Raw genomic sequence first — 16,332 nt, 5'->3', positions numbered from 1 at the left:
ACGAGTCAAGTTCGAGTTGGTGGAACTCGACTCGTTTAACCCGGCTGGACTCTCTCTTTTTACGTTTTCAAAATTTTAACTGAAAATCCTAAATCCCCAATCTCATTTTCATTCGAAAAGTTCTAACCGCCTCTCGGCCCTCTCCATCTCCCGCTTCTCTCTTTGTCTCTCAGACTCTCCATCCCTCCTCTCTAGCTCTCCCTCTCTTTCGGTCTGTTAGCTATCTTGATCCCTCAGACTCTGTTGCTTTCTCTCCCTCTTTCTCAGCTTCCTCTGCTGCTCCTCTTCCTCCTGTTCCTTTGCCATCAACTTTCTCACGAAGAGCCCGATTACCACCATCATCAACACCACCCTCTCCAACAGCAGCCATCCATGCAGTTTGGTGGCTTCAATATTGGTCATCTACCTTTCACATTAGGCCCATTTGTTGCTGCCGATTTGTGGTTGGTATTCTGGTTTTTTATTTTTTTTTATTTTTTTCTAAAGTTTTCTTTCATTAACGTGTTGCAGGTTTCATTGGCAATTCTTTGGGCAATACATATCTATATCTCTTGTTTTGTCTTTAGACGAAGTATAGAAATAGTGCCTTCTCAATATATACATGAAAAGATTTAAATTTGTAGGCCTGTAAGATATCATCCGATTGTTAAAAATAAAAAATTGACCCTAAAAACACCATAAACTGTGGCTAAAATGTTACGAACCGATGCTGCCACAAAAGGTTGCTAATGCTTCTAAGACAGCTGTTTCCTAGCAACAGCCAAATCTTCAAATATGTTTGAAGTTGATTTGTTGCTTTCCATCAATGGATTCATGGTCTTGTCCACCTTGCTCCAGTCTTGACTGTTGCTTACTTTTCACTACAAACCAACATACTAACCTCACAATACTAGCATATATATATATATACACACACACACACACGTTCTCTCTTCCTTGCATAATGATCAAAACTCAGATGAGTTAGTCTGCTTAGCTTTTGAGTGTTGCCAATTCTTCGCTTTTCATTTTCTTTTTTCTTTTTATTTTTTAATCAATATGCGGGTTAAAGATTAAACCACTGTATAGAAAGAACTGAACCCCAGGGTATAGAAAGGCGTCAGTATCTAATTAGGAGACAGCGTCCCTTTAGTCTTAGTATGTGTTCCACAAAAAATAATTACATTATAAAAGAAAAGCGCAAAGCCGAAAAGTAATACAATAGAAATTCTTAATGGAGAACCTTTTTTCAATAAGCCGCTACAGAGATGGAGAGCCTTCTGCTCCCATTTTTTAAGTTCGACTCTCGCCGTCACAACCTCGCATTTTACGGCTTTCGCGACTAAAAGGCCTGACTCCGATCGAGTGCCGAACCTTTCCATCTCACAGCCCTGAGCGCCGAAGACCCCCCACCGGATCTGGTCAGAGGGGCGTCGATCCAGCCGGTTCAAAATCCGGCCGGATCAAAATCCGGCCCGACCGTCGCAGCCGTCCAATCAAGGAAATATCGGACATCTACGATCGTCCCATCGCTCTCCCGCTGCCTTGCTCCTTCCCTCCCTCCGACCTCGAGTGTTCTCTCCCTCTCCGTGTCTCACATTTCCCGTCGCCGTCGCCCTCACCGCAGCCTGTCCCCCTTGCCCCACAGCTCGCTTTTCCCCCCTCCGTCGCCGACGCCCAGACAGTCGCCGTCGCTCACAGGTATGCCAGCCTCTCTCTCTCTCTCTCTCTCTCTCTCTCTCTCTGCTTCCCCCTTCCCGGCCGAGTCAGATAGACAGCGAGAGGGGTTGCCGGAGCTGCCTCTTTGTTTTGGCGGCCAGTGTCTCTGTAAGCCGATGCACCGATGCACACAGGGACCTGCTCTGGCAGCAGCACCTCTTTCTCTATGTCTTTTTGTTTTTCTTTCTTTTATTGTTATAATTCTTCCATCTCTCACTCAACGAGCTGCTTTGGTTGCGCCGGCCATACGCCGACGCACAGAAAGAGAGGGAGAGGAAGCAGCTTCGCCACCTCCTCTGCCTTCTAGATATTTAGTCGCTCGCGCTCTCTCTCTCTCTTTTTTTTACATCTGATAATTTGCTGAATTTCGTGTCTTTTTTTTCCCCCTGTGGTCGTATGTTTTATTATAGCGACGCTGATCAACTTTTCCTCTGCGGCCTAAATTGTTAAACTGTATAAATTTGAGGTTTTGTTTTCGTCATACTGTTAAATAACTCTGAAAGTTGATACTGATTTCTGCATTTCCTACGCTGGAGACGTAGCTCTGTGCTCTTGTTTTTTTGTTGTTTTTTCATCATTCACTGTATCTACTGGCCTGAAAATAGCCAGCAGTTACTTTCTTGAATAGCTCGTATTCACATTGGAACGTAGCACACATCCAGACATGACAGAAATGAAAGTATAAGTGTATGGAGACGTGCCATCAGTAGAAAACAGACCATTTTCCTCATATATGCTCTTAGCAGGAGCATGATCCTCTTCCTCAGGTAGCAAAGTCTAATCCTCGTAATGTGGAAAAACTATTTGAAATTTACTATACTGATCCTCTTATTCAATGAAAGCTCAGATGTGGACTAGAAAAAGGAAGAACTTATGAAGGTGCCATAATCCTCAGTCTTTACAGCAATTACTTACTCTCTCTCTCTCTCTCTCTATAATATATATATATATATATATATATATATATATATATATATATATATATATATATATATATATATATATATATATGTGTGTGTGTGTGTGTGTCGTGAAGATTAAGTTGAAAAAGATGAAAATCCAGTTGTGTTTTCAAGAGTCCGAAATACTCCTCAAAGGAGGAAAATATGAGTTTCCTTAATCGAGACCCTTCCCTCCTTTGAAGGGCATTCCAGTCTTTTGAAAATACAACTAAATTTCCATTTTTTTTCAACTTAATCTCCATCATTGATCTTTTTAAAATCAACATTCTAGACAATTTCTATCAAGTTTGACATATGAAAGTCTAGTAGCTACCTATTCTCCATATATCAGTTACAATGTACATTCTCTTTAGGCTGTATACCTTTCCTATATCTCGATGAATATAAAAGCATGCTTGTTCCTAACTGCAATGTTAATCTAAAAAAGGGATTCCATGGGTATAGCAAAATGAATACCAAGAGGGGTGAACTAGAATATTGTATCAGATTTGGTGTTCTTGTCCATATAGTTTGACATATTACATTTATAATATGATATTTAGATTGGTTAATCAATTGTCGTTGATTGCTATCATGCTCGCTTTGGTGTTCATAGTTCATGTTTAGATTTTGATATCTTGTTTCCAAATATGTTCTTACCAAAATTATGCAATGTTGGAAGGTCTCTTGTTTCTTCATATGATCATGTTTTCTCACTTTCATATTATTAATTTTCATATATTTTGCTCATCCTTTTCTGCTATTTTAGCTGTATGTATGTGCCGCCTGTTTGTTGCTTTTTCTTATTTTAAGACATTGTCTTCTCATTAATAAGTTTATAAAAGAAAATGCCATTGTTTATAACTTTGTTTCATGTTCATTATGTGTTGTGAAGGTCTTTAAATATGGACACAAGTAGCAGCTCAGCAGGTTCAAATGTGGCAAAAAAGATACATATGGGCACAAGCACAAGTGAAAATGTGGCGGAGTTTGAGACTAGTAAAATTATGGTGACTTTGAAGGATGATAATAGAAAAGTAGATGAAGCCATTAATTTGGATGAAAGGTGTGAGGCAATAAATGATGAAATACGTGGTGATGAGGAGATGAAGGACAAAAAAGAGTTAGTTCCAAATGTTTCTAGTGAATTTGTACCATATGTTGGAATGGAGTTCGATAGTGATGCTAAAGCATATGACTTTTATAATACATATGCAAGGTTAGGTGGTTTTGATATATGTATACGTGACTGTAAAAGGAAAAGGGGTGTTATGCATTGGAAACAATTCTGTTGCAAGAAAAATGGCTTCAAGAAACAAAAGAACAATGAAAGGAAGGAATATGCAAGTACAAAATGTGGTTGCAAGGCATGGATGTCTATTGAACTAGTTAATAAAACAAAGTGGCGTGTGCGTAATATTCAATATGTACACAACCATTACTTGCATTCCCCATCAAAAATGAACTTTCACAAGACAACAAAAAATATGAATACTCTTCAAAAGAAAATGGTCGATACAGAGACTGAATCTGGATTGAGAGCATCACAAGTCTTGGATGTTTTTGCACATCAGGTCGGAGGAATGGAACATGTGACATATAGTAAGAAGCAATTGATTGATCATCTTCAAAAAATTCAAAATACTTACTACGGCAAAGATTGTCAAACTATGTTAAATTATTTTAAGAAACAACAAGATGAAAATCCAGATTTTTACTATAGCATCCAAGTTGATGAGTTTGGAAAAGTAGAAAATTGTTTTTGGGTAGATTCAAGGGCACGTGAAGACTATTATTATTTTGGAGATGTAGTGTTATTTGATATGACATATAAGAAAAATAAATACCATATGCCTTTTGCTCCATTTATAGGTGTAAACCATCATAGCCAAAGTATTATTTTTGGATGTGCATTACTTGTTGATGAAAAGAAAGGGACATTTAAATGGCTATTTCAAGAGTGGTTGCATGCAATGGGTGGTAGAGCCCCAATGGCATTTATAACTGATCAAAATCTTGTAATAAAGGAGGTAGTAGTTGAAACTTTTCCAGATACAGTGCATAGGTGTTGCAGTTGGGACATATTGACAGAAATGCCTACATCTATTGGAAACTTGTATAAGCAAAATCATGAATTTAAACACTTGTGGGATGCGTGGTTTTTTAAGTCAGAGACGATTGAAGAATTTGAAAATAGATGGAATGAAATGATTAATTTATATCCTCAATTGAAAACCACTGAGTGGGCCACAAACTTATGGAAAGAAAGATCCTTATGGGCTAAACCATATTCTGGTGATACTTTTATGGCGGGAATGTCTATGACCCAACGAAGTGAAAGCATGAATGACTATTTTAAGCAATGCATTTATGCCCATACAACGTTGACTGAGTTTATTGTGAAATATGAAGAAGCAATACATAGACAACGATCCAATGAAAAGGAGTTGGACTTCAAAATGAATAATGAAGTTGAACCCACCAATACAAGTCATCCTATGGAAGTTCATTTGCGGGATATTTACACTCCTGAGGTGTTTAGAAAGCACTTTCAAGACGAATTTTTGGCAATTACAACTTGCACTCCTTTGCTTAAAGAACATGCTGGTGATGTAAGAGTATATACTATTAAACAAGTATTGAAGGACTGTGGTAGAGATGGGGCAAGCCCAGTGTTTAAGGAATATACAATTTCATTTGATAAGAATACTCAAAACTTGTCAAGTTGTGGATGCAAATTGTGGAAATCTTTGGGTGTTGTTTGTTGCCATATGCTTACAGTGTTTAATGCAGAACAACTATTGAAATTGCCATCAACTTATATACTTAAAAGATGGACAAAACATGCTAGAAAAGGTGTTGTACAATTGCGTTCAACTTCCCAAGCATTGTCAGGTGCAAACTCTTCATTAATGATGAAAAACATTCTCCAGTTGAAGGCCAATATGTGTGTTAATGAAGCATTGTCAAGTGGATGTTATGAGGATGCAATAAATGGGTTTGATAAATTGTTACAACACTTGCAAAATGTGAAGATGCATAAGAGTATGCCTGTCATAAATGTTCATGAAGAAGTGCAAGTCAGTTCCAATGAAAGTGCACACATGAAGGCATTGCAAAACACTGATGAAGATGAACATCATGATGATGCTTTGACGAATCGTGAAACAATGCATGCTAAAGGAAGTTCAGAGCGGATCATTTCATGCATCCAACAAAGCAAAGTGCAAAGATCGTGTAAGACTTGTGGGCAACTTGGACATAATTCTCGCACATGTGGCATGAGCATGAATGCAAGGTATATTATTTTTTTTATCCAATGTGCAAAAAAAACAATTTTTACTTATTTGACAGCTATGCAGGAATATTTCAACTGATAGTGAGGTTGGCAAACAAAGAATATGTCATTCATGTAGAGGAACAGGCCATGACAAGAGAAATTGTCCAAAATTAAAACATTCAGGTAAATTCATTTGCAATTTACATGTTAACTTTTTCCGATGATAACAATAATTGTATGATTTTAAGCAGGATGCACAGCTGCTGGAGACCCCATAGTGCGTTCTAGTTTTGAGCTTGTTCCATATGAAGCAAACCCTGTAGTGCATTCTAGGTTTGAGGTTGTTCCATATGAAGAAGGTGAATATGCTTGTGGCCAATCTATGCATGTTATTTACATTATTATGTCAATAAAAAAACTCTTGGGTTGATTGCTATGGCATCCTTCTATGCAATTATAAGCTGAGGCAACTTGCAATTATAGGTCTTTTTTGGCAAATTTACTGACAGTTCTTATGTGTGTTCAGGCTAGAATGGTTGACACACAACACTGCAGTTAGTTATGCCAAAGAGATGGCGAGCACCATCATGTATCATCATGATCTCTGGGCCAGAGTCTACCCAGCCCTTATTTAGTTTTTTACAGATTGGTAAGCATAGAAACTTCATCCACTGAGATTACTTTGTATCTGTAACTTCTTTTTCTGTTTATGTGACAACTGTACATCGATATCATAAGTTTTCTAATTTCTAAATAAGCAGAGGCAACAAAAGCAATTTAAGGGGCATATTATATTTCAAAAGCAAAAGCATAATTCAAAGGGCATCATTTCAAACTTCTTATTGAGACCCACACAGCATTTTTTGTCAGTATGCCCACAGAACCTGCAGTTCGTTTAAATGCTCTTTTTTGTAGAACAACATTGACACATGGAATGCTTCATGTTTGACGAATCACTTTTGATATTCCTTAGGCATGCTTGTTCAGTTTTCAAAACCCATGCAGCTTTTTGGGCACATAATTGGCTGACGTATATGTGTTTCTCCCTTGATTGATATGGAACTTTGATGCTCGATTAGGGACAAATGTTTTTTTCTGGGTGAATTGGCTCCCTATGGGAACTTGGTATGCCTATGCAGTTGGTGCAGGCTGGACAAACAAGGAACTAAGTTTCTATATGAAGAAAAATTGATTTGAACATTTGATGCTGTTTTGATTTTGACTCATAGTTTTCTTTTCATTTAGGCAGTCTGTTTGGATAACTTGAATATTTTCATTTGAGTAAAGTTATTCACTTGCAGTCCACTTGTCATGGTACACATGTTGGCAGCACAAGTGATGATCGAATATGGTGACTCTGTAAAACTTGAGCCAACAGATGCACACAAATATATTTTTGTGTTATCTAGATCCCATATGCAGCCATTGTCAGTAGATTAACTCATACTTGAGTTCTAACTAAATCATGCATCAGTTGCATGACTAACTACCGGCAATAATTATGCATTTTATGCTCCAGTTTTCTAACTTGCTGCCAATTATCAAAAACATGAGGAACAGTGGGCAAGTTTTCCCCAAGGAAACCATGGCTAACAGTGGATTAGGCAAACCTGTGGCATTCTATTCAGCCCTTAAAATTGAGTGGTCAGGTTGCCATAGCAGATCATGAGAAGCAGAAGCAGATTCTTGGCGGGCGCTTTTCTCCTTATGTTCAGAGATTGCAGATGCATACTCGTCTCCCTCTTTCCATTGAGCTGCTTTCTTATGTCACTTTTCTCTCTTTCTATTATGCAGCACGATTTGGCTAGGACTGCTTCAGGTATGCTTCTAGAGATGGATAACTCAGATTTGCCATTGTTACTTGATCGGCTGATGCACTGGCTGCAAAGTTGACTAAGCAGTGCAGGTCTTGAATTTTGTGAAAGACGAAGTTGGATCACAAAGAAGCCATGAACAGCAGTCAAACAGCCTGTTGAAGTTACTGTTAACTGACTGCTACCTTCCCGTTAACTTTGATTCCGTTTACACAGAAAATTTGAGCCCTTTTTTCAAATTTTCCTTGAGGAACTAATTCCCATTCATGATTTGGCTGTTCCTCGTGTAACTTTTGGTGTGGTTTTAGGATGTCTAGTTTGTACTCAGGTAGTTGATGGTCATCACGATGCAGCTGTGTTCAAATTTTTTGATTGTTGTAATGCACAGAGGATTCACGTTTCATTCTATCTCATCTCTGCAAATGCCACTGGTACCAGCAACCGACCGGCATAGCAGAAATAAGAGGTGAGTGTCATCCTCTTTCTGGTTAATTGATTTATGTTAGTAACATTCTCAGTTAATGAAAAGTTGGTCCTCACATGGTCATATCTGCAATTTGCTTGTATGAATGATGAGTTATCTGCTACTTCTTTCTCTTAACATGTCTGAGTTGCATGCTTGACTGCTTGACACCTGATGGGTTCTGTAAGCAACAAGACGTGACTTGGAATTATTTTGTGTTTGCTATTTGTCCACCTAAAAATTTATCATGTCGATGGGAATGTATAATGTTCAGATTTAGATAACCACAGCGTGTTGAAATTCCATTTTTTGAGCTGCTAAAGACATTGAAAACTTGGTTGAGTCCAATGCTGTAGGAAAACAAACTTCCCACGAGCTTGTCCTTGCCGATGTCCTGAACTTTCCATGTCTCTAGTATGTCATTGCCTCCTCTGCATGAAAATAGAGGATTTCTTAAAAATTTGAGTCTGGTTCTTCCCTGAGTTATGAACACCTTTAACTGGCTATTGAAAACGTATCAACGATGCCTTAAAAAGTTTATTTGTAGATAAACTTTGACTTTCTGTAGCTCTACTGGATATCTAGATACTTAAATATTAGATGAACCATTGTGTTAAGAGTGGATAGAAGATGGACAGCCCGTTACTTTTCTACTTTGAGTTAGAGATAATTTCATCAAGTTTGATTGGCTACTTTTTAGTTGCATTTATTACAGTTGTTTCAATTTTTTTTTTATGTCCTTTATTATGGATCAGTTTGAGTGTCAAAACCCAGTTCCTTTTTTTTGGGTTATGTCAAAGTCTTCAGAAAGAGCATATAAACGTTCCTCTCCAAGTGGAAAATGTACAGGAGATTAGTTTTTTCTTTTCTTTTTTTTCCTTTTCCTTTTTTCCCCAATGCTAGAATCTTTGTGGGTGGAGCAAGGTTCAAGGATACATATCTCATCCTCTGCCTTCTGTTTTTCTTCACCTTGCTTTGAGTCAGAGAAGGTTTGCAAAGTCTGGTTCGGCAGACTGAAACAATTACTTTTTTCTTGCCTGAATCTATGTTTCCCTATCTTTGAGAAGTTATCTGGTGCTAAAAGTTGCCTCCCTGTTGAAATTTGGCATCCAAGAGCATGAAACTTCGTTGATATAAGTAGCTGCTTCTCAGGTTTTCTTCTGTTTTCGTTAGGTGTTCCGGTTGTCCGAATTCAAACCGTTTACGTTCGTGGGCCATTTGATATAAAGTATATGTGGATCGTGGAAATGCAACATAAGGCACATATTCTGTGGTTACGAAGTAAATCTTTATATCTTGGAAGACAAAATGCCGCGTCAGGCTTGCGAACGGCAAAAAAGTTGACCAATTTCTGGATTCACGCCAATGCCCATCGCAATTTCTTTCCTTCTTTGTTCTAAGTATCAAAAGCAAAACTGATTGCCCACCACCTTCTGGAACTTCTATCACGCGGTCTTGAGTATTGTACTTTGATCTCGCTTCCTGTAACACAAACTGGGTTCCCAAGTGGGATGCATAACCAGCATGGTTGTTCATAATGATCTCAATCCACACATGCACAAGACAATAAACACATCGGTAACAATGATAAACCTGGTTACACAGGCCTAATCAGCGAATAATAACTCGGTATAAATCAAGTTGCAAGGTCAGCTAACAGCTTTTTCAAGTTCCCATCACGTAGAATACAGAGATTCAAAATCATTGCAGTGCAAATGCTTTACATTGATATCTATGATATGGTTAATATAGTTGAGTGATATCATCCATCTTTTTCCAGTATACGTTTTGGTGTCTTGTTCGATATGGTTCTCTTTTCAAAATACAGTTGTTCAAATTTTGTTTGCTCTACCTGATGTGTTTATGGTCTGATGTTGGACCCAGATATAACTTTGATTCAGATAAGCTTCGCTGGTACCACATGCCATACGAAGGTGACAGAGCCTAGTCGGACCCGGAGTTTGATAAGATTCAGATATTCAAAAGTACAAAAGGCGACGTTGGATTTCTTACATGCATGAAAATCGGATATCCACCGGATCCAGTAGGAAAGTCTTCTACTAATTATATTTGGACCTTCGGATCAAGTTCCACTAATTGGATTTGAATTTGGGTTGGATATCGGAAAAATGTCCGAACCATTCACAGCTGCTGCCAGTTTCGCGGTTTTCGAATTCACAGGATGACTCAGCTCGACCCGTTCCCGGCGCTATCCTGCGCCAAACCCTAACAAAAAAACGCGCCATAAGCTCGGTTGCCTTAAAACGCAGGTCGTTGGCTTCGTCGTCGTCGTCTCTCTCTAGTCTTTTCTTTTCTGGTTCTTAAATAGGGAAGCCGGATGAGTAAGCAATCGGGCGAGCGAGAGGACTCGTCGGAGATCTTTCGGGCCCTCTTCGGAAACTTCTCTGGCGATGGCTCTTCCTCCCTCTTCACCAACAATCCTTACAAAAGGAAGCCAGATGACCAGAAACCGGTCCCTCCAGAAACGGCGTCCTTAGTGGCTGTCTCTTCCGGAGATGATAGGAAGCCTAAGAGGGCCAAGCTCGTCGTCGAGGGGGCCGACGTAGATGGAGTCGGGCAGGATGAGGAGAAGAAGAAGAAGAAAAAAAAGAGGAAGAGAGCTGACGATGAAGGAAAGTCGGGTTTGGAAGCAAACGTGGAATCCGCGGTCGTTGAGGCTGGAATGGAGGAGTTGAAGATCGGGGAAGGTGAGAGCTCGAAGAAGAGGCGGAAGAAGGAGACAGAGTCCGAGAAAGGGAAGAAGCGGAAGAGAAAGGAAATTGAGGAGGAATACGAGCGGGCGAAGTATGGTGCACGAGTTGAAAAGGTCGGAAGCGAGGAGACGATTGTTAAGGTGGGGCAGAAGAGGAAACTGGAGAGCTCGGAGGCGATGGTCGTTAAGACGGACGATTTCGACGATGAACCTAAGTTGCGGCGGACGGTGTTCGTTGGGAATTTGCCGTTGAAGATGAAGAAGAAGTCCCTTGTGAAGGAGTTCTCTAGGTTCGGGGAGGTGGAATCTGTTAGGATCCGTTCGGTGCCGATTCTAGATGTGAGCTTTTGTTCGTTCTGGCATCTCATTTTCCTGTTTTGAAGTTTGTGAAGTTGGCGTTTATCAGGAAAGAGTTTAAAAATGTTAATATGTCTTGTTTCCACTTGAATTGCGGAGCAGAGTAAGCTGCCGAGAAAGAGTGCGATTTTTAAGGGGCAGATCAATGATGCAATGGCAAGGTATTTCATGCTAATTCTCTTTATTTTCTCGTTTTATTTAGTTTGGAGATTTAGTTTCTAGTTGATGTTTGAAGTCTTAAATCGTGTAGATTTTGATGGTAGTGACCGACTGAACACAACTTTGAATTCATCTAACAATAGCGTAAGCTGCAAACCCCGTGGTTCGGTGACTTGTCATACGAAATTGACTAAACCGGTGTTTGGGTTGGAATTGAGTTCATGGTTTCTCCATTGAGATGCATTAATTCAGCTATTGCTCATCGAGAAATGGTGGCACCTTTTCTTTATAGCAATCTTGCCAATCAATTCTGCTTTTTTTTTTTTTATGTGAATTTGGAGTTGAACTTAGATTTGTTCCTCCTTTTTGTCTGATTTTCCCAAAGTTGGAATTGTTCCTACTTTATCATGCCATATGAAATGCAAAAACTAACAAGTATCTGCGAGGAGTTCAAACGTACTTAAAACATCGTTCTCACATTTGCTTTTGCCAAAGGAGAAGTCGGCATTGTTTGCATAAAACTTGTAGACAAGCCTGTTCATTGATGATTATAGTCTCTGAGATGTTAAACGTGTCCAATCTCTTGATAGCAATGATGCAGGCTAACACGGTTTTGGGAACTAGTTAGATTTGTATACACATCTATGTCTATAATCATATATTAAGCATATCTGATTATATATGAATATATATGCATAAACAAATATAAATACAAGTATTTACATAGAATGTAACAAGCTTGCAGTAGAAGTGCTTATGATGCGGCTTGTACTTGTGTACATGAACCCCAGTTATATACTTGTAACCTGCAGTAGAGGTACCTATAATTGGGGCTTGGACATTCGTACACGAGCCTCAGTGAGTCAGTTATATTTGTTGGTATGTGATCAACAGGACATAGATGTGACTTGGAAGCACCAAAAAAAAAAAAACTTGTATAATATTATGATTATATGTATTTGTTATTTTTGTCTTCAAGATAGGTATGTTGTGCTTGACAGATGCATATTCTTGAGCTATTAAAATGGCTAAAAGAATTTCATTTTGCACTCTGATCATGTTTGAGGTATCTGACTTGTCCATGATGAAAGCACATTTATTGGAGTATGACTGCATAATTACAACTGGAACCTTCTATTAGAATTCTTAGTCTCTTCTCTCATTGTTTTCCCCCTTATCACGTGACATGCTTGTTTTGACAGCGTGTTTTTCCCATCTATTTTTCAGCGTTCATGCTTACATTGTTTTCAAAGATGAAGAATCAGCTACTTCTGCTCTGTCATATAACATGGCAAAGGCATGCTCTCTAATCTTATCATTTTAAGCTTAAAGATTCTGCTATGCATATCATTTTTGTTTTGCAAAGCAGGAAAAGGTAATTGTAACTTACATGAACAATCTTCACGTTTGTAGATTGGAGAGAATCACATTCGTGTGGACAGAGCTTGTCCTCCCCGCAAGAAAGTGAAAGGCGAGAATCCTTCTCTTTATGACCATAAAAGAACGATTTTTGTTGGTAACCTTCCTTTTGATGTGAAGGTGATACTTTTTTCCTTGGCATGTTTGATGAAGTCTTTTTTTTCTTGTATGGAGATTGCTTTTTGATTAATCCATTTACAAATTCTATTAATCCTCTTAGCCCCTAATTTTACCAAAATTTACCTGTCTATTACAGGATGAAGAGCTCTATCAATTATTCTGTCATCTGATCCAGGCTGAATCTAGTATTGAAGCTATTCGGGTTATCAGAGATCCCCATACAAGTTTGGGAAAGGGCATTGCTTATGTCTTGTTTAAGTCAAGGGTAAGATATCATCCCTCTTGAAGATGTTTTCCATGGCAATATTTCCTGGAGTGCATTTTTTTGCTTGCTTTGTAAGGTTTTTTTTTTCCTACTCTCTGCGTAGTTTTTTCTTTTACAGATTATAAGATCCCACCGTTCTGCTAAACGAACCATTTCATACAACAAACTATATCTTACATGCTACTTCGATCTGCTGGTATAAAATTTCAATTAATTAAAACTTCATGGGAGTTTATATTGTTTTCTCAAAAGCCCAGAAACGCCATACATCTTTCACTTTGCTGCCCATGCCTTTAGATTGTGAAAGTGTAATTTATTACACAAATTGGTATGATACTCTACTTCGACATTCTTGGTGTATACTCTGATCGAGAGAGCCTTTCCTATTGCGTGTCAGAAAGAGGCTGTCAGCCTGTCAGCATTCAAAAAAGAGTGGAAGCTGTTGCAAACCATCTAAGTGCTTTTGCTTTTGCAGGATGCTGCAAATATGGTTATGAAGAAAAAGAATGAGTGCAAGCTGAGGGACCGGGTTCTGAGGGTTTGTCACTCTCGTCCTGATTCAACACCAAAAAAACGAGAAAATCCGGAACCAGTAGCTGATTCATCATACAAGAAGAATAAAACTATGTATAGCAAGAAACCGTTGGATGAAGGACAAAAGCCCAAGGCAAAGGCTGCTGCTCCTTCGTATCAGGGTTTACGTGCAAGCAAAGTGGAACGCTCTGCGCGTAAGAGTGGCTCTTCAGGGTTTAAGCATGATCTGAATTTGTTAAATGGAGAAGTTGGGAAGGAACCAAAGGTTCGCAAGAGCAAGCGGCCAGCTGTTGCAGCCAGGAAAGCAAATTCACGGAAAGGTTTTCTGCCAAAAAGGCCAAAAGCATAAGCAGGATGTCGAATCCTTGGAAGGTAAAAAAAATGGAAAATTTTCAGTGCAAGAACTATGGTGATCAGATAGTCTAGGAGTTGTACACTCCAAAGGTAAATATCTTCCGTGAGCTAGAGCCTAGAGGCATGCATCATCTGAGCAAAATGCCGTCGTTTTCAGGGATCAAGATTAAATTGTATTCCTGAGTTTTGTTTGGGGAAATTGTAGAATATGAGCCGATATGGTGGAGGATCTTTGCCACGGGCTCGCGTTCTCGAAGTTAATTTAATTGAAAGTGACCAACGAATGTTTTTTAAGCTTCAACTCCCATTTTCCGATGGATAGAACACTACCGAGTTCTTCCTCTGGTAAGGTGCCGAATTTTTCTGGCAAACCTTTTTGAACAATTCAGTTTTTGTTATTTGAACTGAATAATGTGGAAAAATGGCAATGCAGACACACACTTAGTCTCCTCCCTCGTTGCATGTTTCTTGGCGACGAAATTTTTCGACAGTGGAATTAGACGCACAAGAGAATGAATCTCTCAACACTAGAAACAAGTGTCAAAGTTTCTTTAATAATTTGGATCTCCATAAAGGGATTTTTTGTTTTGGGATAACGAGGACTATACAAAAATTCCGAGAAACTGGTCTGCACAGGTTAACTGATATCTTTATAGAGGAATTAAATAAAGCAAATTCTTATTGTAGCGTTTGAATTATTCTGAAATCAAATTCAAGGTGTTTGGAAGCCTACAAAATCTCTAGTTTTCCTTTGAGACTAAACCCTCTTCAACTGGTACATTAGGATGAGAGCCAAATCGTCATGCTGCTGCACCAACTCTTGATTGTAGCGTTTCTCTTATGAAGCAATTCCACACTTAGCGACGTATTGAATCATCCAATTTTCTGTTCAGCTTTGAACCCATTTAGTTGGATTTTATAAAAATTGTTAGGCGCGCTTATTTGAGTAAAAAAGTGGTTTTTTTTTAAACGAAAGTTTTCACTGACAATGGCATAATGTAATCAGAATCGGCCTTAATTGGCTGGTTTGAACTGAATTGGTGTCCAACCAATTTAATTTGATGGCTGATTCAAGAGTGCTATGTGCCGATTTTTATTATTTAAAAAAAATTAAATATTTGAGTTTAATTAACTTTTATAGATCTTCACTGCTTCTTATAAAAAATATCTTTCAATATTTTTGGTTGATTCACAGCGGGCTCGGCTAAATCACTAAATTCATTGGATCGACCAACTTTGGTTGATTCAACCAGCTGGAAGCACCTAAAAGATATTTCTTTTCTTTTTATCAAAATCTTAATGAACCTAAGAATTATATTGTCAACATGTAAGTAATAGAATAAAGAGGGTATTCAGCAATGCTAATTTCCCAGAGAATTGGTTTTAGGTAAAATTCAACTTTCCCATAACATGATCTTTTTCTGTGTCATCCAATCACCTCCATTTTATGTTGCTTCTTTTCCTTGAAAAAGAACATCGTTTAGTTATTTTGCTTTTCGTTTCTTCATTTTTTTTTTAGATCACGGTCCGTTGCAAATGCAAAATAAAAAACCATGAATACCCATTATTTTGGAGAAGTTTTATCTTTTTGCAGATACACGCGAAACCAGAAGTGGTGAAAAGCAAATAAAAACAAAATTAATTTCTAAATTCTACAATAGAAAACAAACATTATCCATCATAGAATCAATTCTTTGACTGCTCCTAACCACTTCTAAAAATGCAATAATACATTTCGTTATCAAATGCCATGTGTTGATCTGAGTTCGTTTGGTAGCCGCGGATCTGATATTTTCAGTTCTCTAATGACCAAGTATCTCAGATCTGCGGATCTGAAGTTCGACCACCCTCAGGCACTAGGTTTTTTTTTCCCCTCTATGTATGTCGCATGGACATGAGATCCGCGCTGCCAAGAACTCTAGTTTGTTTTAACAGTGGATCTCCCGTAACACCAATTTCAGGTCACCATTGGATATGAGATTGAAACTATCAAACACTACCTTATGATTAAGCATCAAATCAAAGCTCATACTTTTGCGTGTATATATATTTATCATTGTATACTGTTTATATGCCCATCTAATCGATATAAATTATAGTCATGCTAGGAATCTAATTTTAACGTTACTTCCTTTCAGGACTCATCTTTAATTGGAAAAGGGTTCAAGATGAGTGCAACGTAAACTAAAGTATCTCCATCTGCAACGTAAAGATT

General features: G+C 38.4%; 2 protein-coding genes across 2 annotated transcripts; both read left to right on the top strand.

Moving 5' to 3' along the window:
- Window positions 1-49: 49 nt before the first annotated feature.
- Window positions 50-8,136, top strand: LOC126409196 (protein FAR1-RELATED SEQUENCE 5-like). The gene is made up of 5 exons (XM_050077689.1): window positions 50-1,680; window positions 3,535-5,937; window positions 6,002-6,102; window positions 6,171-6,278; window positions 6,446-8,136. The coding sequence occupies exons 2-5, from the start codon at window positions 3,545-3,547 to the stop codon at window positions 6,448-6,450; spliced, it is 2,607 nt and encodes an 868-aa protein (XP_049933646.1). The 5' UTR covers window positions 50-1,680; window positions 3,535-3,544; the 3' UTR covers window positions 6,451-8,136.
- LOC116253342 (uncharacterized) lies at window positions 6,446-14,411 on the top strand. The gene is made up of 8 exons (XM_031628119.2): window positions 6,446-6,568; window positions 7,714-8,199; window positions 10,081-11,248; window positions 11,369-11,427; window positions 12,653-12,722; window positions 12,839-12,964; window positions 13,101-13,229; window positions 13,705-14,411. Exons 3-8 carry the CDS (start codon window positions 10,535-10,537, stop codon window positions 14,110-14,112), a joined length of 1,506 nt encoding a protein of 501 aa, XP_031483979.1. The 5' UTR covers window positions 6,446-6,568; window positions 7,714-8,199; window positions 10,081-10,534; the 3' UTR covers window positions 14,113-14,411.
- The last annotated feature ends 1,921 nt before the right edge of the window (window positions 14,412-16,332 follow it).

This window comes from Nymphaea colorata, chromosome 4 (assembly GCF_008831285.2).
Source record: "Nymphaea colorata isolate Beijing-Zhang1983 chromosome 4, ASM883128v2, whole genome shotgun sequence".
Taxonomy (NCBI): Eukaryota; Viridiplantae; Streptophyta; class Magnoliopsida; order Nymphaeales; family Nymphaeaceae; genus Nymphaea; species Nymphaea colorata.
This window is presented reverse-complemented; position numbering and strand designations above follow the sequence as displayed.